Here is a 26,377-nt window from a genome sequence, read left to right as displayed (position 1 = left end):
GCAACAGCGTCCTTCATGTTCCAGATCGCTGCCCCATCCTGGCTGTTATGGAGGCACTGTGACTTCAGCTGATCTTGGTACCCAGTATTAATCGGTAAGTACTTACCCAACACATGGCTTCCAGTTTCTTAGAGGAGGTTGGTTTATGGCATTCACTTCATTCATGGTGCCTGAAGTCCTTCATTTGCTATGCAGTGATTTACATTCTGCTGTCATCCAGGTTTAGTTTATGCTTCCCAAATTTTGGCTGAGCGGCGGTATTCCCTCTCGTCTTGGTCACATACCTCTAAGTTGTCATATATGTTTTCACTTCCTGTCAACATTCATGCTTCGCACACCCTTTTCCAAGGAAATCTCATGTGCTGATAACAGACCAGCAGGTGTTTCCTACCAAATGTTGTGGCTGCTCATCATCTTCTTCCAGTCTCACCTGCCTCACCCAGGATGGGCAGGTTATATTCAGAATATGCTGCGGAGTCTTGATAAATAATAGTCTATAGCATAGGGAGCTGCTGCCTCCCTGAAATATTGAGTTGCTTTTATGCAGTGATCAGTACGTATCTAGACTGTAATTTTCTTCCTTGTTGTACCCATTTTAGAGGTTTGGCTACTCTAAATCACACTCTTGTGTCAGACACTGAGGTTCCTTTACCTCTTTGCACCTTGCTCGCGGAAGTGGCTGCTGAAATACCTGAGTTGTTGGTACCAGAACCTTGGGAGGTGACTTATTTTTGCAGTTGCCAAGTTATAGACCATGCTTGTGGGGAAACAATTCTTAGCTGTTAGAAAAATCCCATTTTACTTGCCTCCGCTATGAAATCGATTGCTCAGATATAAAGCTTTTTATCAAGTTAAACCATTTCCTGTCTTGGGACTGATGTGCCAGCCTGTCAATCACATAGAAAGAGAGACTCTGACCTTTCTCTTTGCATCTATATTGAATCTGTATTTCTCCAACACTTGGGGGGTGGAAGACCTCCATATTTCACTAGTCCTACTGATGTAGGCAATGTTAGAGTCCAAATGGAAGCTGGCTTTTGCCCATTTTCCATCTCATGAATGCAGATTACTCTTTCCCCAGTTATCAGTTTTGAATGTCACAGGTTTTCCTTTGGCCTTATGCAGCTAATTAGACCTAGGAAGCTTGCTGCATTGTGATCCTTCTCTTTGTACTGTACTGTAGCCAAGAAGAGTGCTGTGTCACTGCTGCTGCTCGAGTCTCTTTGGGGGTGCTCTCCAACTGCAGGCACCGTACGCCCTGTACTTTTCTGTTTGCTTATGCGTCATGCTTCTGCAAAATGGTTTACTTTGTGGTTGGAATCAAACAGGCTTATCAAAATGCAACTCTTCAATAAAGCTGAAATGAAACATTTGGACCTCATAAAAACAGAATGTTTTGCTATTTTGCACGGGGGAGTTTAGGAAGAAGGTGAACAGCTCAGTTGTTGAGTCAGCATTTAGGGGGGTGAGGGGGGAAAGGATCTCCCTAAACGGCCAGATCATTATTTTCTTTTAGCACAGTTTCGATGGTCAGAATTGGAGACATTATCAGAACGCAAAGCTTCAAACATGGGAAAATGCTATTTCAATCTAAATCCAAAAACAAATTCACAGCTGTCTGTAAATGAAAACAAAGAACAGCTCGGTGACTTGGGAGCTTGCAGACATGTAGAGCCGTGCATCTGCCCACACTTCAGGCTGATGGAGTACCAAGCAATCCTAACCCGCCGGGAGGATAGCTGTGTGCGTGTGGTGCTGAGTCCCAATAATACGCCTTGCTAATAGCCAGCGTATCCTACATCAGGGTGAACACCTACATAGCATCATGCCATGGCTCCCAGGCCAGGGCTGCCTCACATACATATGTGCAACCATGTCCGAAAAGACTCTCACCTGCCTACAGGGCTAGATTTTTAAAGAGTGCCAAAGGATGCAGATAGAGAACTTGATGGGAGCGAGGCACTGGAAACAGCAGTGGGAACCAATTTGCTTCTATAGGTCCTGAATGTGTTTGGAAATCCGGTTACGTTTCAAGCATAGTAATGACTTTGGTCAAAAGTAAGTTTGGTTACTTGGTCCTACAAATTGTTCGATTTTTACCTGAGATGACATTCATGAAGGACAAATTTTATCTTTGCTCATACTTTCTCCTAGATGTTTATGATACAATTGAGTATGACAGAATTTTTGAAAAATATTCTTATTAAAAGAATGACTGTAAAACCTATATCTTCACCTGTAGTGGTAAAAAGATTCTTTTAAGCAACATTCCTTATCCATATTAGTTCTTTCTTCATCAAATGTTTATTCACAAATTCTTTCTTACTAGTACTGGATTTCATAATTGAAACAATATTTCAGAAATAATAGTAATAGTAATAGAAATAATATTTACTCATCTTGTAATTATTTTCAAATACTAATGGAATTTATTCTTTTTTTTTTTTTTTTGTAAATGTAGAATTAAAATTCACTGATTGGTAGCAGGAAAAATGTAATTTTGCTTGTAATCCCCAAACAGACATTATAATAACAAATTATAGTGCCTGGGTGTAGGTGTATAAAGGAAAAATAGGGGTTGTCTCATTTCATAGGGATGATTATGTTTTGAATTATCTTGCATGCACCTAATATGCCAGGGGCACATTGGGAGCAAATCAACACCTGCAAATCTCGCAAAAATGAATGGATTCAGGTTTATAAGAGATTCCTGTTGACTTAGGCCCAGTTTGCACTTAGATTTTACAAACTAATGAAGGTATACCAGAAGGGACAGAGTTTATACCTGCAAAGTGTACATTAGCTTAAACTCATTCCTTGAACAGAATAGAAATATACTTTATTGAAAGTATAACTGCATATATACTACATCTCTAACTGCTGTAGATAAACTTACAAGCTTAGTATAAAAAAAAAAATCAAAACAGAAAGAGCAATGTGACTTGCTGTGATACAGCAAAGGAGCTAGAAGAAGCTGCTACAAGCCTTGAACTCCACCATGCTGTAAATGCACGGTGATGGCAAGTGATGAGCAATACCCATTTGAATCTTCCACAACACCCACGCAAGCGTCAAAGAGGCACCAACGGCTAAAATCTGATCAGAGCTTTTGCACAAGGGCCCAGTGAGCTTTCACAGGATTGTTTTGGGGCCAGCCCCTACTCATCCCCCATTCCCAGTCACAGTAATCTTAAAGAGGAGACGATGAGTCTCACTGGGAAAGGACTGCAGATTTCCTCCAGCTCTAGTGGGGAGAGTGATGTAAGGTGCCCCATGAAAACCTGAAAAGTTTCCTCATGAAAACCAGCTCTGCTCTAGCACCCTGAGAGAAGCATTAGCAATCAGCCTACAGATATTTTGGCATCTGGATATATTACCCGACAGACAGACATGTCTCTCTTCAATGTTCTCTCAAACCTCACTACAACTTGGGACAACAGCTGTCCAGGCATACCAAGCTCAGGTATGCAGAGCAGGGCCGTTTAGATGTATAGAAAGAGGCACACCCACAAGGGTGTCCAAGGAGGAAAAGACGACAGCACAGCAACCTGGAACGCTAATCGCTTATCCTGGGCTTTTATGGGTTCCGCTGAGTTTGACCTCTCAGCGTTAGCAATTGGTTAGACGATGTAACTAGGAAGAGGGGAAATATCCCCGTCCCATCTATCACACGGCAAGGAGGCTCCTTACAGCTCCCCTTCGGCACCTAAATCAGGAGATCTGCAGCAGCTACCCTCCCTTAAAGATTTGACTGTTCAGAAGCATCAGTGAGTTTCACGGTTGCAGTGGCTCATTGCAGGAAGTAAGTTAATGGGAAAAAACAGCTGAAAAGGTGATTAAAAATCAAAAGAAAAAGAAATTTAAAAAATTAGCAGTCTTAGTATCTTAGACCACATATTTGCACTCCATTCTTCTAACAAAAGACATAATGAGCTTGCGCGCGCGCGCACACACGCACACGCTCATGCTTATTCTATGCTTTTTCGCCTCATCTGGCAGCCGCTTTCCGGTCCAGCAGACACTAACATCTAATGAGTCAAACTTCCCATTTTCAGACTAATCAGTCGGCTGCACTAATTGCAAATGCAAATATGCAAATTTATATTAATTAATTACTCTGCTAATTAGTTCTGCGGTCTTTTTGGGGTAATAAATCATTGTGCAGTGGAAGGGAAACACGTCCTGTCCCATTTCACTCCACATAAAAATTTAATGTACTCATTGAAGAAAATATATAAAAAAACCCCCCGATTCTGATAGCTCTGCTTCTACTGATGAGTCCCCTACAGAAAGGTATGATTGTAAGAAGGCTTTCACATCTCCAGCAAATGCCATCACTAAGGTGCCTGTTAGCAATTTAATTATCACATTATGAGCTCCAGGAAAAGCCAGTTTGCTGTGCTGCAGGCTGTGACTCTGAGCTCCGTAGTTCACACATTTTGCAGCAAATGCTGTTTATACATACATGAAAGATAATCTGGAGGAAAGCATTCGGTTTGCTCTACCTGAATGGACTGCTAAAGCTTGCGCTCAAATCCCAGAAAGCTGGATCTGCTAAAACCATCATGACTATATATGCTTTAGTCCTGCAGCCTCACTAGATCGTATTTGAATGGGTTGTCAGGAAAAATGAATAGTAGCTGAAGAAGAAACTGCTTGCAGAGCCCTTCCCTGGCCTTGAAATTTACTTTGGCTCTGATCCATTTCGACGGGGAACATTCAGCTCCCCAGCCAGCGCCACCTCTCCCTTGCACCCCTCACCTCCCCAGCGCACCCCGGGATAGGGAGGGTCACTCCGCTGCCCTCCCCCACTGGTGGTCTGCCCAGGGGATCCGTGATCTTCTTTCCCCGTGCCGATGTCTGGAAGGTGCAGAGAGGTCCTCGCACTGACGTCATGCCCTGGCAATAGCACGCAGGGCGGCATGCTGGTGGAGGATCAGGTACCAAAGCCCGTCAGGGTGCAGAGATCAGTGTGTCAGGGCTTATTCTACATCTTCCTCCTTTTAGGACAGGAGAAAAAAACACCCCCCCGTAGCAAAACAAACCCAACGGCACCTGGCTGTGAAAAGAGAGTCACTGAGTCCCCTCGTCATACAGAGCTACACCAATTCAGAGCAGTGCTATGGTGCGCGGTTCATCACAGGCGTCCTAGGAGCCAAAGGCTTTCCCGAGAGATTTGGAAAGGCGTTAAGCAAGGTGCATCCTCTGATCTCACGCAAGTTAGGGCTAAATAGAAACGCAGCATCTCCCACAGCTCTCAGAAGGTTTCTTCGTCCTCCACTTGCTTACTTTCCACTGTTACATACCGTCATTTCAATAAATGTGAAATGTTCACAGAGCATTTTCTTGGGAGTTTGTATGTGATCAAGTGGGTTAATCCGCCTCAGAGAGATAAGCTGAAAAGCAGATAAAGATGTTATAAAAGTCAACAGTGCTGCTCTTGTATCTCTGAGATTCAGGCATCTTGCATGTAAAAAGTCTTCCGATATTAAAAAAAAAAAAAAAAAAGCATTAGCAAATGTTTTGCTTTATGCTTTAAATTATTTGGTTTAAATTGAAACAATAAATGAGGTTTACAGGTAATTAAATTCCAAGAGCCTTTATCATGCTAGGTTTCACCAGAACTTGAGCTGTATATTTTTCTCATAGTTTGGAACCCTGGGTAGCTTCTTTCTTATTTATTTATCTTTCCTATCCAAACACTGGAATAAAATACTGTTGAATTGATAATCTGAAGTTCCGTGACTTACGTTCCAGGAAACAGAGGAAACAAACAAAAAAAACCCCTAAAACAACTTAAATTGACAGGGCAGTTTATAGAACAAAGATAAAATTTATTTTTAAAAAGGTGCCACCTTTGCTTGAAATACTAATATGCACTAGTGGATATGCCATTTAACATCATGTAAATTAAAATATTTATTTAAAAGCAAACCACCTTTGTGATCTTTCTAGGTTTGCAGGGTCCTGGGATCCAAATTGTTTGTTATACAGTACGGTCCTCCCCACATGCCACGGGTTTTGCATGATATTTAAAAAACAAGTGTTTTGTTTTGTTTGTTTGGTTGGGTTTTTTAAACCCTACAATATTTCAGAGATTAATATGTAAAGATTTTAACAAAACTCCACAGGTTAACTCTTTAATAATGAATAGGTATGAGAGGTAATGGGACTTTGTTCTGCTTGTCGGTAGTGTTCTTTAAAAGAGTTACATTTAAATTGGAATTGCACTGGGACATGAGATACAACTTAAGATATTTGACAAAGTCTCTAGACCCTTTGATAGGTTAGTTTGAATTAGGAAGCTTCAACAGCACACAAGTCTTTTGCAATTTGCAGCAGGCTTCCTCATGGTAGGTGCTGTGAGCAAAATTTTCTTTTTTTTCTTTTTTTTAAAAATTGTGTAATAGCTAAGAAAGTTTTGTCAATACTTAATTCTGAAGAATGCTTACATGTAGTCAGAAAAAAATGATGCTAATAAAAATTCCATCATGATAGTCTATGTTTATTCCCTTTCAGATACTTCTGGCTGATATTTATTTTCCTGTCAGGGCTGTGAAATTAAGACTTTTCTTAACATATAGGACAGCAAGACCCATTTGGCATCCAAGATGAAACCCAGATGAGTGTTAAGATTGACAGTGTTTTCACCCTTATAATTAGCTATTCACACAAATGGGGTTTTAGTTTGCACTTATGCTTGGAACATGGCACTTCTTCATACAGAGAGCAGCATTCACATGTTAACATTTTCACTTTTGTTTTTTGTTGGCAAGTAAACCAGCGTACTCGCTATTGACTTCTGTTAGAGTTTTGCTCTATATTATTCACTATTTATTAGTGCCCTATTTAAAAAGAATTTAACGTGAGCAAAGCACAAACCAGAACTACAGTGATGTGCCTTTGCCCCGCTCTGGAGGAGGATGGCACCTGCCTAGAGTCACTCTGCTTCTTCCAGGCAAATGCTTTCCACACGCATAGCGCTGGGGCACCGCTTTCCAGCATCTCTCTTTTTTTTTTTTTTTTTTTTTTTTTTTTTAAGGGTTAAAGACCCCCCTCCATTGCTGAGGGAAGGACGGGTGGCCCCAGCGCAACAGAACGCGTACCACGCTGAGCTAATTTGCAGCCTTGTCCTCGGTTGCGCACTGACTCAGTGATGTCTGGAGGAAGGGCGCAGAAGTAGGAAACCTTATGGCAGTACAGCAACCGTTGCCAGAAATTCATCAAGAATTGTGATGGGTTCTGAACAAGGTCCTGTTCATTCTAAATTGAGGAATAAAAGGCTCAGTGATGAAAAAGAAGGCTAAAACACTGCTGGTTTGCTAGATCTGTGATGTGACTGATTTGCTCATACACTTTAGGAGTTTTAAACAGAAAGAAACAAAATAAAGCATCCTAAATGGACTGTGCTCAATATGTACTTAGGCTAGAGAGCTCACTGCCACAAGAAGTGGATTTCAGAAATGTATGTTTGCAAAAAGGAATTGATATGCATATCAGAGTTACCATAATTAATTACAATAACGTTTTTGGGTCATGCTTCAGGGCTCACAGAATTCAGCAACTGTTAGAGAACGGTCTGAGACTTAACAAGGGTAATCTCTTTTTAACCTTCATGTATACACTTTAGGGGTCTCTCTTTGGCAATGGCTATTGCCAGAAAATAAATACGAGATGAGACCAATCTTAGGTCTAAACAGGAAAAATTCCTGTGTTCTCAGCTGTGGACTATATTTCTACATGGTCCTTCCTTTTATGGGAACGGATGGCTTTTGGCAGTTGATTTAGTCTTTTTCCTAATTCTTTATAAAGCTAGAATAAAAAGGGGATGAAAAAACGATAAGGAAAACTTGATCTCCTGAGCAAAAGAGGTGGCATAATACACAAAGTCTTTTGCACCAAGCAAATTAATTAATATTGTTCATCGCTTTAGAAACAATTGCATCTACAATGGACAAGAGGACAACTATCAGGGTAGATTAAAATGAAGATTACATATAAAATCACTGGGGGAAAAAAAGGACAACAGACTAATGGTGGAGAAAAGGCACAGAGAAGCCCTAAAGGCAAACAATAGAATGAATAAGTATGGTAACTGCAAACCACCTAAGCAAAAAATAAAAATAACGATTGGGGAAATAGCAGTAAAATGGGAAAATCATTTGTCTATACCGAAGCTCCACAACCACAGCTCTTTGCCTCCAGGCACTCCAAGCACAAGGATGCCTTCTCACCCAAGTGGTAAGATATTTGGAGAAGCAGAGACTGCTGTTCATCTCATGTAGAGGAGCAGAGTGATGTCTCCGTCTCTGCTTCCACATCAATGCAGCACCACCACCATGGCCCAGAGAGGGCAGCTGCATGGGGAACCAGACTTGAGGCCGGGCCAGGGGGATATAGCAATATATAGCAACAGCGGGAGCCCAGGGCTTGGATGCTGCGGTTGCACCTGCCCAGGAAGGCAGTAGCAACAAGCATCTCTGATGCAAATCAAGGTGTGAAGCAGGTCAGTTCTTCAGGGACAGGGACTTCCACTGGTGCAGGTCAGAAAAGTGGAACTGAATGACCACAGCCTTACCAGAGATAAAAAGTTCTGGCTTACTATCTTTTATTGTATTTCAAAGTCCTTTGTTCACCTTTGTTGGGGGATACTTCGCTGTACTACACTGAGGCAGGATCACTGAGCCAGCTATGTGACAGGCTAAAATGGAGTTGTGGCTGCAAGGCACCTTGAGATAGTTAAAGAAAAAAGAAAATCAGAGTATTCTTCCAGTGAGTTATCCCAAAATTTCTGTGTTTGTTTTCAATCCCAACGTTGCAATATTTGGTTGATGTACTCCCTAACAGTACTTTCAACAGAAAAACTATATTTAAATTTCAGACACTGAACCTTTTCAGCTTTGATGTACAAAGCAGGAAACAGCAGCACAGTGCGAGGCACTTAAAACAGAGAAAAGCCTATTTCTCCAGTGACACTTGGTGTTGTGGGAGTTTTCCTCAGGAGCAAGTGCCCCTTGCAAGCCCAGCTTCCTGCCCCAACTGCACATCATTGTACAGAGCGATGGTTGTCCAGAGGCAGGATTGCACTGCACCCTGGAAAATGCATTATGGCCACAGAACAAAAGCCATAAAGAAGAACTGGGACCCATACCACAGCTTCTGGGACCCAATGTGTCTTCTAGGACAGGGCACATTAACATTTAACTGACTAGAGAAATACACATTTTGGGGCAGCCTAGTGAACAGATCTATTGACCCACAAAGGACTTGTTTCGGCTTTCTGAGCAGATAGTCAACAGACTTCACTAATGATGAAACACACCCAAGAAAAGTCTGATTTGTGAGAACAGCTTTATCATGAGGAAATTGTTCTGGCAAAGGATTTCCAACCAGCTCTAGTCCTGACCTTGCAAAGACTTACAGTGGAATTTGATTTATGGTAAACGGGGTTACCTCAGGCTGGCGGCCAGTCACTAGTGGGGTTCCCCAGGGCTCCAATTTAGGGGCAGTTCTTTTTAATGTTTTCATAAACAACTTGGATGTAGGACTAGAAGGTGTTGTGAGCAAGTTTGCAGATGACACCAAATTGGGAGGAGCTGTTGATTCCGTCGAGGGTGGAGAGGCCTTGCAGAGAGATCCGGACAGATTGGAGAACTGGGCAATCACCAATCGCATGAGGTTTAACAAGGGCAAGTCCCGGATTCTGCGCCTGGGAAGGGGCAACCCTGGCTATACATACAGACTGGGCGATGAGACGCCTGAGACCAGCCATGCTGAAAGGGACTTGGAGGTCTTGGTCGACAGCAAGTTGAACATGAGTCAACAGTGTGCCCAGGCTGCCAGGAAGGCCAACTGTATCCTGGGGTGCATCAAGCACGGCATTGCTAGCCGGTCTAGGGAAGTGATCACTCTACACTGCGCTGGTGCGGCCTCGCCTTGAGTACTGCGTGCAGTTTTGGGCGCCACAGTACAAAAATGACATAAAACTATTGGAGAGTGTCCAAAGGAGGGCAGCAAAGATGGTGAAGGGTCTAGAGGGGAAGACGTATGAGGAGAGGCTGAAGTCCCTTGGCTTGTTCAGCCTAGAGAAGAGGAGACTGAAGGGAGACCTCATTGCGGCCTACAGCTTCCTCACGAGGGGGAGCTAAGGGGCAGGTGCTGCTCTCCTCCTGGTGACCAGTGATAGAACCCGAGGGAACAGCATGAAGCTGTGACAGGGGAGGTTTAGGTTGGATATCAGGAAAAGGTACTTCACTGAGAGGGTGGTTGGGCACTAGAACAGGCTCCCCAGGGAAGTGGTCACAGCATCGAGCGTGACTGAGTTCAAGAAGCGTCTGGACAATGCTCTCAGTCATATGCTCTGATTCAGCTGGTCCTGTGAGGAGCCAGGAGTTGGACTCAATGATCCTTATGGGTCCCTTGCAACTCAGGATATCCTATGATCCTGTATTTAACTAACATCAGCCATGAGAAAAATTGTCTGTCCTAAGCATGTTGTTTAACACATGCAGAGTTAATGGAAAGTAGTAGAAGGTGATTCACTGCACTTAGTTTAGACACCCCAGGAGAAGATGGTGCCTCCTCTTCCCACCCTCTAAAAGCAAGCTTAGACAGTTGGCTTTCACTCAGGCAGCTAGTGAGCAGGAAGCTGGGGGTATGCGAGTCCTTGCACAGCTTCACATGTACGTGCTGGGTTGTTATTCATCACCCATCTAATGTGATGCTGTTGCTGAGTGAAGTCCACCTGGAGCTGAGCTCAGTGAAAAGCCCCTGCCTTCACGGTCATCCTTTGCATCATCATGGTTGCATGTGTCTGCTTGGACAAAACAGAAGTAATAATGGTTAGGGTTCTGTAAGGTTAAGTGGCAAAGACCTGAAGCTATGGCATGAAATACGTGACAGAGAGCAAAAGTTGCAGCAGCCTAAGATGACAGGAATCCCTTTTTGTTCCCTAATCTGAAAAACTCTCACCAAAAATGGGACTGACAGATTTGGAGTAAACTTTTGATGGGATTTTAAATGCCCTGGTGGTCTCAAGTTGGCTTGACTACGTTGCCTACAGTGTTTAGGCAGCTCAAAACCAAAGCCTTGAAATGAGTGTACTGATACTTAAATAAAGAAAAAAAAGACGTATGGTCAATAAAAAAATCCCTAAAAAATTAAATCAGCTAAAATTTTGGGAGGATTCTTATATGCTTAAAAAGGTTTGCTTTGGGAGAAAAGGTTTTGTTGTTGTTAACTAATTACTAATTTTTAGTTCTTCTTTTAATTTCTCATTTGAATTACACTCTAATGTAAAGAGCAGAGAGCAAAATGGTTTTGTAAGTAGTTCTTTAACATTCACTACCTAGGTTACTTGGTGAAAAACTGAATTAAAATTCTGGCTTTCAGTTAAATCTTTTTTTCATCAGTTAATTTCTTTTATTGCATCTTAATTATTTTTTTCAGCATTTTACTTATCCAGGATCAAATCTTAGCTTCGAGCAGTAACATGATAGGAACTATGAAGCTTAAGTTTGTAGCTGATTCTTACATCCCTTTTTCCTATATAAAGCATGTAAATTCACACTTTTTTCCTGCAGGAGCAAAGACACACATACATGTCATATTTGACTACAGCTTTACATAAACAGAGGTTAAATAAAGCACTAGCGTGCAAGATGCCATTTGACCAAGCAAAGGTTTCTTGACCACACACTTACAAGATGCAATATGAACAACTGACTTCCTTGAAAATTAATTATTCAGTTTCTCTGGAATAGAAGAGGCAGGACAGTTGGGTCTGGATGGATTTTATCAGACTGTGAACTAGCTGTGCTGTAAATAGAGAAATACTTGAGCTAGATCAGGCTGGAGAGGAACAGAAAAATGTTTACGCTGTGCTGCATTATCAGTAGGACACCCACGTGCTCCATAGACAACAGTGTCACTGACCTTTCTTTTTTCTGCTCTGCCCTCAGTCTATCCTCTTCTAGCTCACACCACCATTGCCCCAGATAAATTACAATCAGTACCATCACTCTTGCCTCAGTCTATCACCGGCAAGAGATTTCAGAAGACAATCAGCCCAGCTGGAGAAAACATCGAAGTCGAAAATACATTTGCACCTAGGAAACTTTACATTTGTGCTTGGGACTTGGACACATCGGGCTCTCGCGTGCTTCTCTAGCCACCTGAGCACCCTTTTTTCCTAATCACTTGCAGATATAAATTGGGCTCTGTGCATGTGGTAGTGGTGTGCATGGAATTCACAGGAATATTCACAGCATCCACCTCTGGGAACTTGTCCCTTATGGTTTCAGTCAGGAACAGATGTTTTAAGTACGTAGTTTGAATAGAAGTTCCTTTATTTTCCTTTGAGGTTGAAAAAATAAAATTGTTTTGTTCCACAATCTTCTCACCACTTAAAAATTAGAATTAGGTCGATGGGAAGAGCACATGTGCATGTGTGTGAGATCCAGAGACCGAAATTTGCTGAGCTCTCAGTGTATTTCCCACTGTACGTCTGACTCACCATGGGAACTTGAGCGATAGCTCCTCCGTCTTTGAAACACTGATAAACTCACTGAATCAGCAGGCACTGAAGCTTAATTTCAGTATGTACAGTGCTGAGAGATCTCTATTTGCCATGTGCTGCAAGAAGTGCAAAGTAACTTTCACAGTACCAAAAGTAAAAGAAAGTAAAGTGGATTTGTCTTGCACATTTCTGATAAGAACTTGGCGCTTTGAGTATCTGTTCCAGCCACTGATGGGATTTTTGCCATTTTAATAGTAGCACACACACAAAAAAAGTTCCAAGTTTTTATTCTGCAATGCTACTTTTGTGCATAAACAGTTATTAACTTTGCATCAACGTCTCCGTGGATTAAAGAGTCCCTAAGTACACATTGACAGCACGGATTGTTATGGTTATGGACCCTTAACATTTAAAATGGGAGGGGAGGGAGGTTGTGTGTGTGTGTGTATTCATCTCCTTGCTCCCTCTCTTTCACAAACTATAAGGTTTAATAGCGATTAACACTAGACCACAGCACTTCTAAATTAACGATAGCCCTGCCAATTCTAATTGGTATTCTAATTAGTCTGACAATTCTACTAATTAAGAACATTAAACTTTTTAACAAAGGCTATCTTTTTTGTGTTGTGTTTGGCAAAATGGAATTGAGGGTATAGGGGAGTCTGAACTGCTACTTCAGAGAATTGCTGATGATCAAAGAAAAAAAAAAGAAAGATTTGAGAAGCATGTAGAAACATTTATATATGGTAGTTAAATAACAAGAATAGGCTATCTGAATTATAGGATATAGTACATGGCAGAGAAATGGATTAATAGAGTGAAAACTGCAAATCCAGAATACATGGCTGAAAGAGGTCTGCCTTTTGGAAGCACTGATTTAGCTCAGGTGCTATAGGGATGTTGGTGCAATAGGCAAACTGAGACATTCCTTTGTTTGGAGAAAGCTCACATTTCTAAATTTGCTTTCCTTCAGATATGAACCAAAAGCAAAGAAAGAAAAAAGTGTTTCACAATGCAAAATTTCCAGTAAATATTTGTTTCATATCAATTGAAATGTCTCATTTTGAAAAAAAAAAAAAAGGTCTGGTTTTGATTTTATGTATTATATGTGATTTTGAAAAGAAGAATCCTTTTGAATCCCTTTGAAATGAATTCAAGTTCTTACCTTTCCTAAATGCCTTATTCTCAGAATGAAACTTAATTTTCATGCATTTATTACACAAAGTTTTATGTCAAAAAGAAGACGCAATCTTCTGAAAGAAAACATGTTCCTTTTTCTGCCACTTTATGTTACAAGGTCAAACTGCAAATATCTTGTTCATAATCAAGATTTCTGTTTCCACGGAAGGCAGAGCATTTGCAGTCTTTACAAAAAAACTCATTGGTGTTAGTTGGTGCTGCAAGAAGCAAATGAGCTACAGACAATGGAAAGCAATATTTACTCCAAACCCCACCAACCTGAACCTCACTGATTTTACTCTTCCAGCGCCCAGACTTCAAGGCATAGTGCAGGAGCTCTGAATCTCTCAGGGTTTGGCCCCATGCTGTAACGCCGAGTGTACTTCCTCCAGCGCTTCACCAAATCATTATTGCACTGCCTGTATTCACACTGTTCCAGGGCTTAGAGGTACGGGGAGAGACAGCTATTCCAGTCACCATCTGCTGGTGACAGCAAATGTTCTCTACACGGCTGTCTTCAAAATTCATAGCAAAGTACCCTTTTGAGATAAATTTTGCCTAGATGGCTTTACATAGTGAGATGCCTTACAGGTCCAAATGCAGAACGCAGAAGCCAGCACGCCTCTCTAGGCAGAAAGTGCACTTCAGATTTCAACCCAAGCCATGCATAAAATTCCTGAACACAATAATAAGGCCCTGAACTTACTATAGTATGCTCTTCAGAATGCATATCTATGAATACTTTGTAAAGTACATATTTTTTCTCTCCTGGTCATCCTGCAATAATAATGAAATGAACTGCAATAAATATTTCTCCAAAAATAGCAATTGAATTAAAGATGATGACAAAGAAACCAAAATAATACCAAATACATAGTGGCTGATATGATGAACAATACCAGGGTGAGGGGAAAAAAAAAAAAGGAAAAGATTCCTAACTTGCAAAAATATATGCATATTCAGTACTCTTTCTGCTGATCACTGACTGTTTTAGCATTTTGCAGACTATGTGTTCTATGACCTTTTCCCATTACCTCAAGAGCTTAAAGGGTCAGGCCCCCAAGTAAGGCCACGCAAGCCAGGTAGAAAGTCAGCTTACGTGGCAACTAGCACAACAGAGCGGAAATGCAAGCAGGATTCAGGCTTCCTTCTTAGAACAGGGAATTTGGCCAGAGAAAAGGGCTTTTTGCCAAACTTCCAGGTGCATTCTGGCCATGGTTGCTTTAAACTACTTGGGGATCCAAAGCAGCCCTCAGCCAGCCCAAGAAGTGAAAGGAAAACTCCAGGCTGCCAAAAGATACTGCTCTATGTCCTTCACACACCCTGTACGGTGAGACCACTTCGCAGAGCAGTTACCTCCAAAAACAACGCTGTGTGCTCAAGGCTGTGGCATGAAGCACGGATTTTCACGATGCATGGTGGGTGAGGAAGCTGGCACGCTGTAGGGCTTACACAACTCCTTAGAGGTTACGCAGACATAGGAGATGGAAATTACTGAAACTACTGTTTACTTCAGCTTGTACTTCAATGTGTGACAACCTCACCTCCCTTTATGGCAAATCATAACTTCTTGTTGATTTTGGTAAATTTTATTGACTGTTGTTAGACAATGCTGCTTCCTAGAGGATGTCCACAGATCTTACCAAAAACATCTATGCAGGTAGAAGCAAAACCCTCTCTTGAGCTCTACTTCTTTCAGGTGTGTGCTTGAATAGACTGGAACCATCACTCTATTCTTAATTTTGTCTTCTTTAAGCTGTCCTAGGCTTGCAATGGGGATCTAAGAAATTTACAGCTTACAACATCAGTGTGTCCACTTGCCCTGGAAACTTGGTGAAAAACATAATAAAACGGATTTTTATAAAGATGAGAAACATCAGTTACTCTAAAAGTAGATCTGCAGCTAAAAGTAATAGAATTGTTCATTCATCACTGAAAAAGTGTTCTTTAAACATCAATTTTCCAAACTGTTTTTTGGAAAAAGATCATTACAGCCCAATCTGAATTCAGCCCCCTTTTACAGCTGAGCTGAAATTGGCTGTGCCTTTCACTTTCTCAGAAGCTTGGGGATTGAATCCAGAAAACAGTTTTATAAAATCCTGTTCTACTTGCGGTCAAATTCTGCCACCAAATCTCCAGTACTGTCAAGGGAAAATTGATCCTGTGGGTAAAATATCTCAAATGGCCCGGCTTCCCCTCTCAGCTGTGACAAATTTTCTTTGTCTGAAGGTAAAACGTGATGGTCAAGAGCCTCCAAAATATATTACTGTCCCTCTTCTACTGCCTTCAAACCTGTGAAGATAAATAGCAAGAAAAAGCAGGAAGGCTAGAGGATTCAGTGACTGTACACTGCATCTAACCTGCTTGTGAAAAATAATTTCTGGAGTGTTTATCAGACATCAGGTTCTTGACTACTCCTAACATTTGCATCGAGCATTTTAAATCAGTGGAACGAGTTCAGGATCTGTGCTGTAAGATCCTTTTCCTTCTGGAAAGTAGCAGTTCCCTGCTTCATAGGAGTGTTATAAACATTTAATTCTGACACTGGCTTAGGGGGTTTTTTAACCCAAAGTTACCTTTCTTTTCGATAAGAAAAGACCTCCAGTGAGCTCTTTAAGCGCATGCATTATCACATGTTGCAGATGCTGGTTGGCAATCGTAGGTGCTAGGAGGAGTCAAAAGTGTAACGCAGATTTGGGAAATATGAGGGAGGCCATAGTTCATTAACAGCTTGGGATGCCTGATCGCACAGCTTTTCTGCTTTTTGAATGGAAAGTTTACTTATCTTCATCAGACCAGTATCTCAGGAAGAGCCCTGTCCAAAGAGGGTTATAAATTCAGATAATAGAAAGCAAACCAAAATGAGGAGATATTCCCATTACAGTAAGCCTGAGTCATCCTGCCCCACACTTAATATTATTTCATAAAAACAAGCACCTCTGCTGAGCTGTGCTGTTAAGAAACTACCTGTGTATTTGTACATAAGAGAGAGAATTGATATTTCATAGGCAACTATAGCTCTGGCATTTCCTACTGTCAGCTACTCCACTTCTCAACTTTAATAATGTGCTTTCAAAATAAGTTTAAAGGAATTGTTATTTCTAAGGTCATCTTTTTTTTTTTTTCCTTAGATGTTCAGATATTATTTGAGTACGCTGCTAAAATTTGCCTGAGGAGTGCATGCAAGAGAAAGGAAATGATGATTCTTAGGAGCTTACAGCTCACCTGAACCTGGATAAAATTTCATGGGGGTAAAGAAAAGTCATTTCTCTAGCCTGAGGGCTTTCTCCCTGCTGAGTTTCAAAGGTCTGCTGCAAATAATGGAAATGTCAGAGTTTTTTGTAAACTTTGCAAGGATCTTTTACAAAGTTCCCCTTATAAAACATCCTATAATTTCCTGGGAGGGAACTGTCCACCAGAAGCTGACTTTACTCTTAGCTTTTATTTTGCACTGCCATCAAGTCAGTGTTAATTCAACTTCTCTATTTCCTTGCATCTCGCGTTTTATTTAGAGCATGCTGCATGGTCCTAAGCAAACTGCTCATCTCAGCATGTGCTTTCTGTAAGGCCGTTCTGCTCTTCTAACCGAGTCAGCACCGTCACCACACGCTCAGAGCTTCCACCGCTTCCCAGAGGGGCTTTGCCCCAGCACCGCCTCACCACGTGGGGCTCAGCACGTTGTCTCTCCCTGCGCGGCAAATAATCCTCTCACAGGGAGAAGGCTGCAGGAAGGGAGAAAAATTATATCAGGAACAACCACACAGGTGATCTAAAGAGAATGTCCCTTCAAGTGCCTCTTGCTGGGGGAGATCTGCAGCGGCGAGAGGAAAGCAGCCCACCAGCCTTAGAGGTTTTGTAAGGAAGGAGTGCCCCAGTTTATGGAAGAAAAAAACATGCATCATAGCTATGGGGTCTGCTTGAGGAAGGGGAAGCAGTGCAGGTCTCTTCTGGGGTCACGCACACCCACACCACCTCTTCTAGAAGGGACGGGCTGCAAGGTCCATCCCAAAAAACATGCTTTGATGGGGACAGAGACATTCTCAAAATGGAAACACGGAGGAAGCGTGCCTGTGAATCACTGTAGGCACCAGCGGAAGAAAGGGAGGAAAAAAGCAGCATTGCTAACTAGCTGTTTGACAGAGATTGCCATTAAAGAGTAGATGCTGATCAGCAGCATCAGAATGTGTGCTACAGCCAAGTGTCCCTGCTGCAGCCTCTAAAGGCTCCCAAACTTATTGATCTCGGAGGATCCTCAAGGTAGGGTAGCAGAGAATGTGACAACCCCAGTCACCAAGCATGAATAAAAAACCCCCGGTTTCTCAGATGTACTATAGGGTCGCTTCACACCACAAAGCAATAGGAATGATCTTAACCCCCTGCAGTTTCAAGAAGAGACACAGCTACGTGTCTGGCCTGATTAGAGCATTTTTCACTAGGGAGAGAAGTACCTTAAATCCCATATTGCTGCAAGGTACATATCACCTCTTAATCTGGTAATAAAACTTTCGAGCTATATCATGCCAATGCTTTTCTAGGGTAGAAAAACTTTTTTTAAAAAAAACCCCATATTTTCCATCTTAAGATTATTTAGTCCCACTCTGTCTCAACTCATTTACATCAGTGTAAGCCAGAAGCAGCTCAAAATTAACAGGATTATGCCAAATGTATGTCATATCAAAATCAGATCCTTTCTAGCCATGTGTTTCAGAAATCTTAGAGCAATTTCTGGTCACAAACTCATTTTTGGTTAACCATAAGCAATTAGTATTAGAGTCCATTTTCAGACTCTAAATTCATGTTTTACTCAAGCAACTCCCATTAAAACAGAGTAACTAACCCCTCTGCAGCTCTTTCATATTTGTCCTTAACAGTCTATTCAAAACATAAAACTAAGGGTGTCTGCTCAGAGCAAGAAGTACATCTTCATCACGGGGGCTTAGATAGCGCAAAGCATATTTATAATATTTTGCAGCATTAGCAGATGGGTTAAAAATCACATTTGCAGACTAAACCGAATCCTCTTGAACTAATGTAGGTTAGTTCTCTGAAGCCAGGGGTCCTTATTAGCGTCTTCCTTAATCTCTCCTGGGAGAAGGACGTATATCCCTGTCCATCATATTAGCACTGGTGGGAGAGGGCTTAGCCAACTTGATGGGAACGGCAGGTTCCCCTCAGAACACAAAGCAGTTCACAGTCTGTGGCGGTGTACTGGGGATACAGAGAGACAGAAAAGGGCTGGGTCACCCCTGAACGGCGATGCACATCACTTTGGTCCCCGAATTGCACATAGGATATGCGGCTGGCATGCAACATGGCACGTTGGTCTGGTTCCTTCCCTGGCAGCTCCTTCTGTGGGAATGCGGTCCTGCCTTCACCGGAGGGTCACAGTTCTGACCAGCCAGACTCACTGGGGCTGGCAGACCAGAGTCCCTGCCCAAGACACCATCCTCTTTTGCTCTATTTTTGTAAAAAACCCAAACCAAACCAAACCATAACAAAACCCCCCAAAACCCCTCACACAAAAACAAACAAACAACAAAAAAACCCCACACAGGTATTCCCACCTCCTCTAAACTCGGGAGGAGACTGGAGCCAGGAGCCACCGTTTTTCACACCGTTATACCCTTGTGTTTGCCCCTCGTGGTCTGGCTTTGCAATTTAGGATGCACTAGACATACATTCCCCCCCAGTCTCGCTCCCAAGGCAGCAGAGGTTCCCACCGAGGGAAGGTGACAGTCCAGGCTCGCTGCAGGCGCACAATCAGGTTCTGGCATAGACGCCGACCACCGGAGCCTGCCCAGAGGTTTGGAGGGGCGACTTCTGGTCCTCCCCAGCTGTTTGGGCTGCGCATTGGGTGCTGCGGCAGGAAGGCAAACTCTCACCAGGTCGTGAGGGAGGGAGTTTGGCATCACAGGATTGTCACCGTGACTTTACATGTGCAAGGAGCAGCGTTGCTGTGACTTTTTAGTGCTTACATTAGGAAGATGAGGAAACGAGGAAAAGAAAAAGATTTAGCCAGCTCTTCCCTTTCTGAACAGTCCCTCGCCGCCCACGAGGTCCCATTGTTACCAGTGAATGACCCAGACCACAGCACACCAAACTGGTCCTGAGCAAACATCATTAGAGTTCCTTAATTCTGATGCAGTTCTCCCGTTACAGCACAACTGGGAGATATGGGCCAGGGAGGGTGGGAGACAACAATGAAAAAATTAAAATTAAAAAAAAAGATAAAAAAAGAAAAGAGTAGAGACATTCCCTAGAGATCCGATGATAGTGTATTGAAGTTATTGGAAGGACTCCCATTGATTGCAGTGCAGTTTGGGTCAGCCCCCCTGATGCACTGTGGAGGTTCTGCAGTCCTTTGAACTCAATATTATTTCAGTGAACCTATTAATGTTTGGCTGTGCTAAATGTATTATAATAATATTGCACTTGAAATAGAGTCACTTATAATTCAAAACTATACAGCTTGGGCACAGGAAAAAAATTGTGGTATGTGTTCAGTAACATATTTGGTGCTGTGCAGCCGTTCTATAGAGTGCATTTAACTGTGTTTTGTGTATTATTCTTAACATGCATTCACAGTAGACAGCAAAGCAGCAGTTATGGGGTATGCTGTGAATGCATATTAACAGCAGTACACATTTGCATATCATGGATCCATAATACAAAATGCGTAGTAAAATCCTTATGAAAAGTTATTATGCATGCACAGTAGAGGCTTTTTAAACCTTGATATCTCAGCTATTTTGTTTCTCCACTATTTATTTGAAAATATTAAAAAGGTCAAATGATGGATTAAGAATCTGCAAAAATGTAATGTTACTACTACAGAGGGAATCCTTCAACACAAACTAATTCATTTATTTTGTTTTTAGTAGCAGTAGAAAAGCCATTCAAAAATGCATTTTACAATAACATTTAAGTAGTTTTTTTTAAAAAAACCCTACTTCAGCAATAAAAAAAGAGGGAGCAAATATTTTTATAAAAGTGTATTTTGGAGGCTGGGTGATAAAACTGGAAATTTTAACGGTCCTTGCCTTTACACAGAGCCACTACAATGTCAACCTTTCCTTCAATTTCTCATAGTATTTTTAGTATGCATCGAAACAGGGTTTGGTTCCTCAGGACTTTGCATATTTAGATTATCGTGCATTGTATAATACTCTGAATATGCAAAATCCTTGAAAAGGTTGACAACCCTTAGGACCTTCCACAATATAAATCTTAATACATAAATTCCTATTGAGAATAATGGGATTCTACCCTCTCCTCTGTTACACAGATTGTAATATTCGGGATAAAATGGAACAAATGCTATGAATAGTACAGCTCTTGCTCCTTTTGAACAGTTGCCACTTAAGTTTTAACATTTTTGCCACTTTGAATACATTTACCTTAAAAATTAAAAATTTTTAAAAAAAGAGGCCTGAGCTCTGTGAAGAATGAATGACCCGATATTTCTCACTTCTGTAAAAAAATGCAAAGTTTGGGGGGGAGGGCTTTTTTTTTTTTTAATGAAAGACTCTCAAATCATTGAGCACACACTCGTAGATGTACATAACACGCTCTCCACACACACATCGTTCTGCTGCTGCCTTATTTTTTGTTCCCCTCTCTAATCAAAAAATGCCCAAACAGATTTAAATGAAACTTTGTGAAAACAAAATAATTGGATCGGGGCTGAGAACATTAATGCCAAGCTTGGGCCCAATGTGAATTAAAGCAGATGAGTTATAAACCCTTCAAAAACAGGATTTATAATGGAAACGCTGACACAGACCCATAACAATAGCAGCTCTGCCAGGGATTATTTTAATACTAAAAGCATACTCAGTCGCTCACTTTTTAAGAGAGAGATTACTTAGTCACTAAAAAGCAGTGATATGCGATAATAATGAAAGCAAACTTTAAAAAAAATGTTTCTAAGATGACACGTCGTTCCCCCTGTAACTCTCTTGATATCCCTTATATGTGACACGCCACTCCTTAAATAAAAAAAAAAACAAACCAAAACCAAACCACAAACCCCAAACACACCAAGGTGGGGTTTGCCATAAGCTCCATGGCAAGGCTGAGCCGAGAGGCTTTGTTAGCTTCGTTTAACAGTTTCTTGCCCGTGGAAAGAGACAAAAGGGTTAAGGGAGGAAGAGCAGGGAGTACAGGAGAGGCAGCCGACAGGAACAAGGGCGCGAAGAAAGGAGCAGCCAGGGAGGCAAATGGAAGAGCAGGGGGGAAATTTTAGGAGGAGGAAGTGTGTTTCCAAAGGAAATAACTCAGTTTTTAAAAGAGATTTCGGGGAAGGATTCGCAAAAAGGCCGGGCAGGCGGAGACAATTTGGCAGAGCGGGAAGCCCTCCAAGCACCCCGAGTTACGCCCGTGAGCGTGCCGCCCCACCAGGAGCAGGTGCACCCCAGTTGCATCGCACCGGGGCAGGACAGGGACGAGTGAGCCCCGCCACGAGCTTCCGAAAAAAGGCATCGCTTGTTAAAGCTTCACGTTGTACGTCCAGTTTCCCACAAATGCCTCTTTTCTTTCGGGAATGTCAAAAAACAACGAGGATGCGAGGGGAGGATTTCTTAGAGCCAGCAAGAGGTTTGCTCCAGTTATCCTGCGCTCTGGGGCAACACACCGCACTCAAAATAACCCACACCGCAAAAATCACTCCCAGCAGCATCACACAAAAACTACTTTTTGTGACTGTGCTGTGTGTTATAACACAGGCGTTACTTCCCCATTCCTGCCTTCCCTTCCTTGCTTTTTTTTTTTCCCCCCCCTGGTACCAGGTGCACCGGAGGGACTCAGATCAATACAAGACAGCACTTTTCATATAAACAATACCGTATTAACAACCACAGGACAGCCGTACCTGTAGGCAGGGATAGCACCAAATGTTGGCACATCTATCTGTGCAGCTAGACTGCTAAAAAAGAAGCAGCTCCAGTGGAAATGCACCTACTGTATGTGAAATGCTGGTGCAGATTTTTTTCGTTCTTTTTTTTTTCTTTTTTCTTTTTTTTTTTTTTCTATCACTCTAACCTTCTGTGTTGATACATGAATGCTGGTACCCACTTAGAGGGATGCCAGATGATCAGTGCAGAATGAAGGTCCCAGGAGAAAGGCTCACGTGGTTTTCTCTGCCCCGTGACGTCACTAGCAGATGGCATGGGTACCAGCTCTGGCAGTTGGCATCAATGTCACTTTTTAGAGATCAATGAGATAGTGCAGATATACACAGATCTAGACTCCAGGAGACGATGCGACATTCAGACTGAAAAGATTTGGAAGGCAAAAAATGAAAACTGATTGTTGAATGAAATAAAAAGCTAAGGTAATACAAATAAAGATATATTTCAGTTGGTGCTGGGTGTGCATGCAAGTATTTAAAGATACAGTATCATTGTCTTGTATTTTATGTATGCTATTTACTGTCTAATAACTCCTCCTAACATTTTATTCTTCTGATGCAATTGCATACTTTCATTGGTGTTATGTAATATTGCAAGTGTGTAGACAATACTGATAGAGTTAGTCTTTGACTGGGGTTTTTGTTTAGTTTTGTTCTATTAAAAAAAGTCCCTGCATTCGTTTTGTTTGTCTCTTTGAGGACCGTGGGGGTCCAAGATTTTGCTGCTCCCAAACTGCAAACAAAAGCAAAATAATTGGGAAAAGGGAAATATTTTCCTATTCCAGGCTGGATTCTTAGCACACGTGCAGGATTGCAGTCAGAATCTACAGACCGCTCCTGTCAGCTACAAGCTGGAGGGAGACGTCTGAGCCTCGCAGAACATAAACACTGTTATAGCGTGCAGGGAATTTTTCACCTCCCCCCCCACCACTACTGATGGGGGAGAAAAAAAAAAAAGGGAGGAAAGAAAAAGATAAAAAGCAAATAAATTGATTCTAACTAAACAGGTAATATCAATTAGAATTTTTGCTGAGAAAAAGGGAAAAAAAAAAAAAAGGTAGGGGGATTTTATTTCCTAACTCTAATCTGAATACGTTTAGGGTTAGATCATTCTGATTTTTGTCTTAAGATGAAATAAGTAATATGTGATTTTCATACAAATCTTTAGAAAAAAATTCTTTGTTTTTAATCATGTTACTAGCTGAGGAGGGGGGATGTTCCATTAATTTTTTTCTCATCCACTCTAACTTACTAGAGTTTAATATCTTGATTCATAAGGGAAGAAATGTGGATGGGAAAAAAAAAAAAAACCAAACCAAACTTTGAAATATAAGTCAAAAAGTGATTTTAAAATATTTAACTATCAGTTAATAGAGATATGGCACTTTTCAATTTTAAGGCTGCCTTCGCTCTCCTCATTTTTTCACCCAGGGGAATTTAGATTAATGAAATTTCTGTATTGCTTTATCATGTTTTGCATTTCTTTGAATTCCACGGTGGCGAGGGTTCGAAGGGCTTGTTTAAAAATAAGATAAATGAGCAGGGAGCTAATTGTACATTTTAAATATTGATTTACTCTACACTTATCTGTGAGAAACGTGGATTTTTAGTTGCAAATGTTTCGAGCGATATTGAAATTCTGGAAAGCTTTTATTTTTTAAAAAAATGAGCATTTGCAACTGGCATTTTATGCAAAAAATATAGATTGTGCATTTATATATACACACACACTCATATTTACAGAGCGTGCATGCAGACGCATGAAAGGTGCATGAGGATGTGTGTGTAAGTCGGCAAACTTTAAAAATGGAAATATTTAAATCTTGTGCTGGCATTTTTTCAGGTAACTTAAGATTATAGAACCATGTTAACACTACCGTTTGATGAGTCTGTTGTAATGCCAGAATCCCAGATGTGCAGAAAGTTTTCCAGAGAAAGTGATGACCAAAAGCAAATGAAGAACCCAGAAAGCTTTTCGAAGCAGATCGTGCTCCGAGGAAAGAATATTAAAAGATCTCCTGGAGAAGACACAGAAAAAGAGGAGGAGGAGGAGGAGAGAGAAGAGGAGGATGAGAACGGCTTGCCGAGGCGAAGGGGCCTTCGGAAAAAAAAGACGAGCAAGATAAGGATGGAAAGGATCAAATTCAGGCGACAAGAAGCCAACGCTAGAGAGAGGAACCGGATGCACGGCCTTAACGACGCCCTGGACAATTTAAGGAAAGTGGTCCCTTGTTATTCTAAAACACAAAAACTGTCCAAAATAGAAACTTTAAGACTAGCCAAGAACTACATTTGGGCTCTTTCTGAAATCCTGCGAATCGGCAAGAGACCCGACCTGCTCACCTTCGTCCAAAACTTGTGCAAGGGTCTGTCCCAGCCAACTACAAACTTGGTGGCGGGATGCCTGCAGCTGAATGCCAGAAGTTTCCTGATGGGCCAGGCGGGCGAAGGCGCCCATCACACCCGCTCGCCCTACTCCACCTTCTACCCCCCCTACCACAGCCCCGAGCTCGGCACCCCCCCGGGGCACGGGACTCTCGACAACTCCAAGTCCATGAAACCTTACAATTACTGCAGTGCTTACGAGTCCTTCTATGAAAGCACTTCCCCTGAGTGCGCCAGCCCACAGTTTGAAGGTCCCTTAAGTCCTCCCCCAATTAACTATAATGGGATATTTTCCCTGAAGCAAGAAGAAAGCTTGGACTATGGCAAAAATTACAATTACGGCATGCATTACTGTGCAGTGCCACCCAGGGGTCCCCTTGGGCAGAGCTCTATGTTCAGGTTGCCTACAGAGAGCCACTTCCCTTACGACTTACATCTGCGCAGCCAGTCTCTCACCATGCAAGATGAATTAAATGCAGTTTTTCATAATTAATGAGGAAAATGAAAATAAACAGTGGTCATTCACCTCCCCATCTAATTAAGAGCAAGCAGATGCTTGGGCACTGCGTAATTGGCACAACTCTATTTAACGTGTTTACTAGTTCCTAAAGTGTGTTTCAACTATTGTGGGGATTTTCTATGTATTAATAAACCCTTTTTCCGATAAGTATTTTTCCTTTCGTTTTTTTGTCTGTAAACACTGTGAGATTCTGTTTCCTCCCAGAGGTTATTTCCCCCTCCTTTTTTTTTTTCTTTTTATTTCCCTATTTGCTTGATTTGTTGAGCAGTGTGTCTGAACAATATCGCTGAAATAAAAGCATACACACTGTGTAAAGTCAATGTCTATTTTGATTGTACAGTAATTATACAAATGCATGTTATTGAAATCAGATTAATAAAAATGATGTATTTATAATTGGTAGAAAATATATATTATGTATTTGAGGAGAACTGGATTAAAAATATTCAGAACTTTAAAGAAATTATCTCAGAACTGAGATGGGCTTGCAATATGCAGAGGTGAGAGTGCAGCAATATTGAAAGCTATGCAAAAAAAAAAAAAGCAAACAAAAAAACAAAATAGTTTTTTGGGTTGTTGTTTTGGGGTAAGCTAAGGAAAACCAGTGATTGTCACTGACATTATTCAGCCTGACCTTTAGAGTGTTGCTGGCAGGGGCCACATGCTAATATTTTAGAAGATGTTGTCGAAATTTTGCCTCAGTTATTTTGACCATATATAATCAGCACTTTTTTTTGTATTATTCTGACTTCAGATGTAAAGGTTTGTTATAACAATGTATAACTGTGGTTTCTCACTACGTACTTTAAATGCAATTAAACATAGATGTTTCCACTTTTAAAATACATCTATTAGCTGTGATACTGTA

At 41.5% G+C, this 26,377-nt stretch overlaps 1 protein-coding gene across 2 annotated transcripts; it reads left to right on the top strand.

Annotated features, from left to right (window-relative positions):
• Positions 1 to 26,377, top strand: NEUROD6 (neuronal differentiation 6). Of its 2 annotated transcripts, none has more exons than XM_054818624.1 (2): positions 1 to 94; positions 24,448 to 26,377. In XM_054818624.1, exon 2 carries the CDS (start codon positions 24,469 to 24,471, stop codon positions 25,480 to 25,482), a length of 1,014 nt encoding a protein of 337 aa, XP_054674599.1. In that variant the 5' UTR covers positions 1 to 94; positions 24,448 to 24,468; the 3' UTR covers positions 25,483 to 26,377. The 2 variants fall into 2 exon arrangements, with proteins under 2 accessions (XP_054674599.1, XP_054674598.1); XM_054818623.1 differs by lacking the exon at positions 1 to 94 and adding an exon at positions 22,762 to 23,027.

This window comes from Grus americana, chromosome 2 (assembly GCF_028858705.1).
Source record: "Grus americana isolate bGruAme1 chromosome 2, bGruAme1.mat, whole genome shotgun sequence".
In the NCBI taxonomy this organism is placed as follows: Eukaryota; Metazoa; Chordata; class Aves; order Gruiformes; family Gruidae; genus Grus; species Grus americana.
Note: the sequence above shows the minus strand (reverse complement) of the source record. Positions and strands in the feature narration are given on the sequence as shown.

Bases quoted from the DNA above. Each gene is read 5' to 3' on its own strand.
- NEUROD6 (XM_054818624.1), top strand. From the start codon at position 24,469: ATGTTAACACTACCGTTTGATGAGTCTGTTGTAATGCCAGAATCCCAG.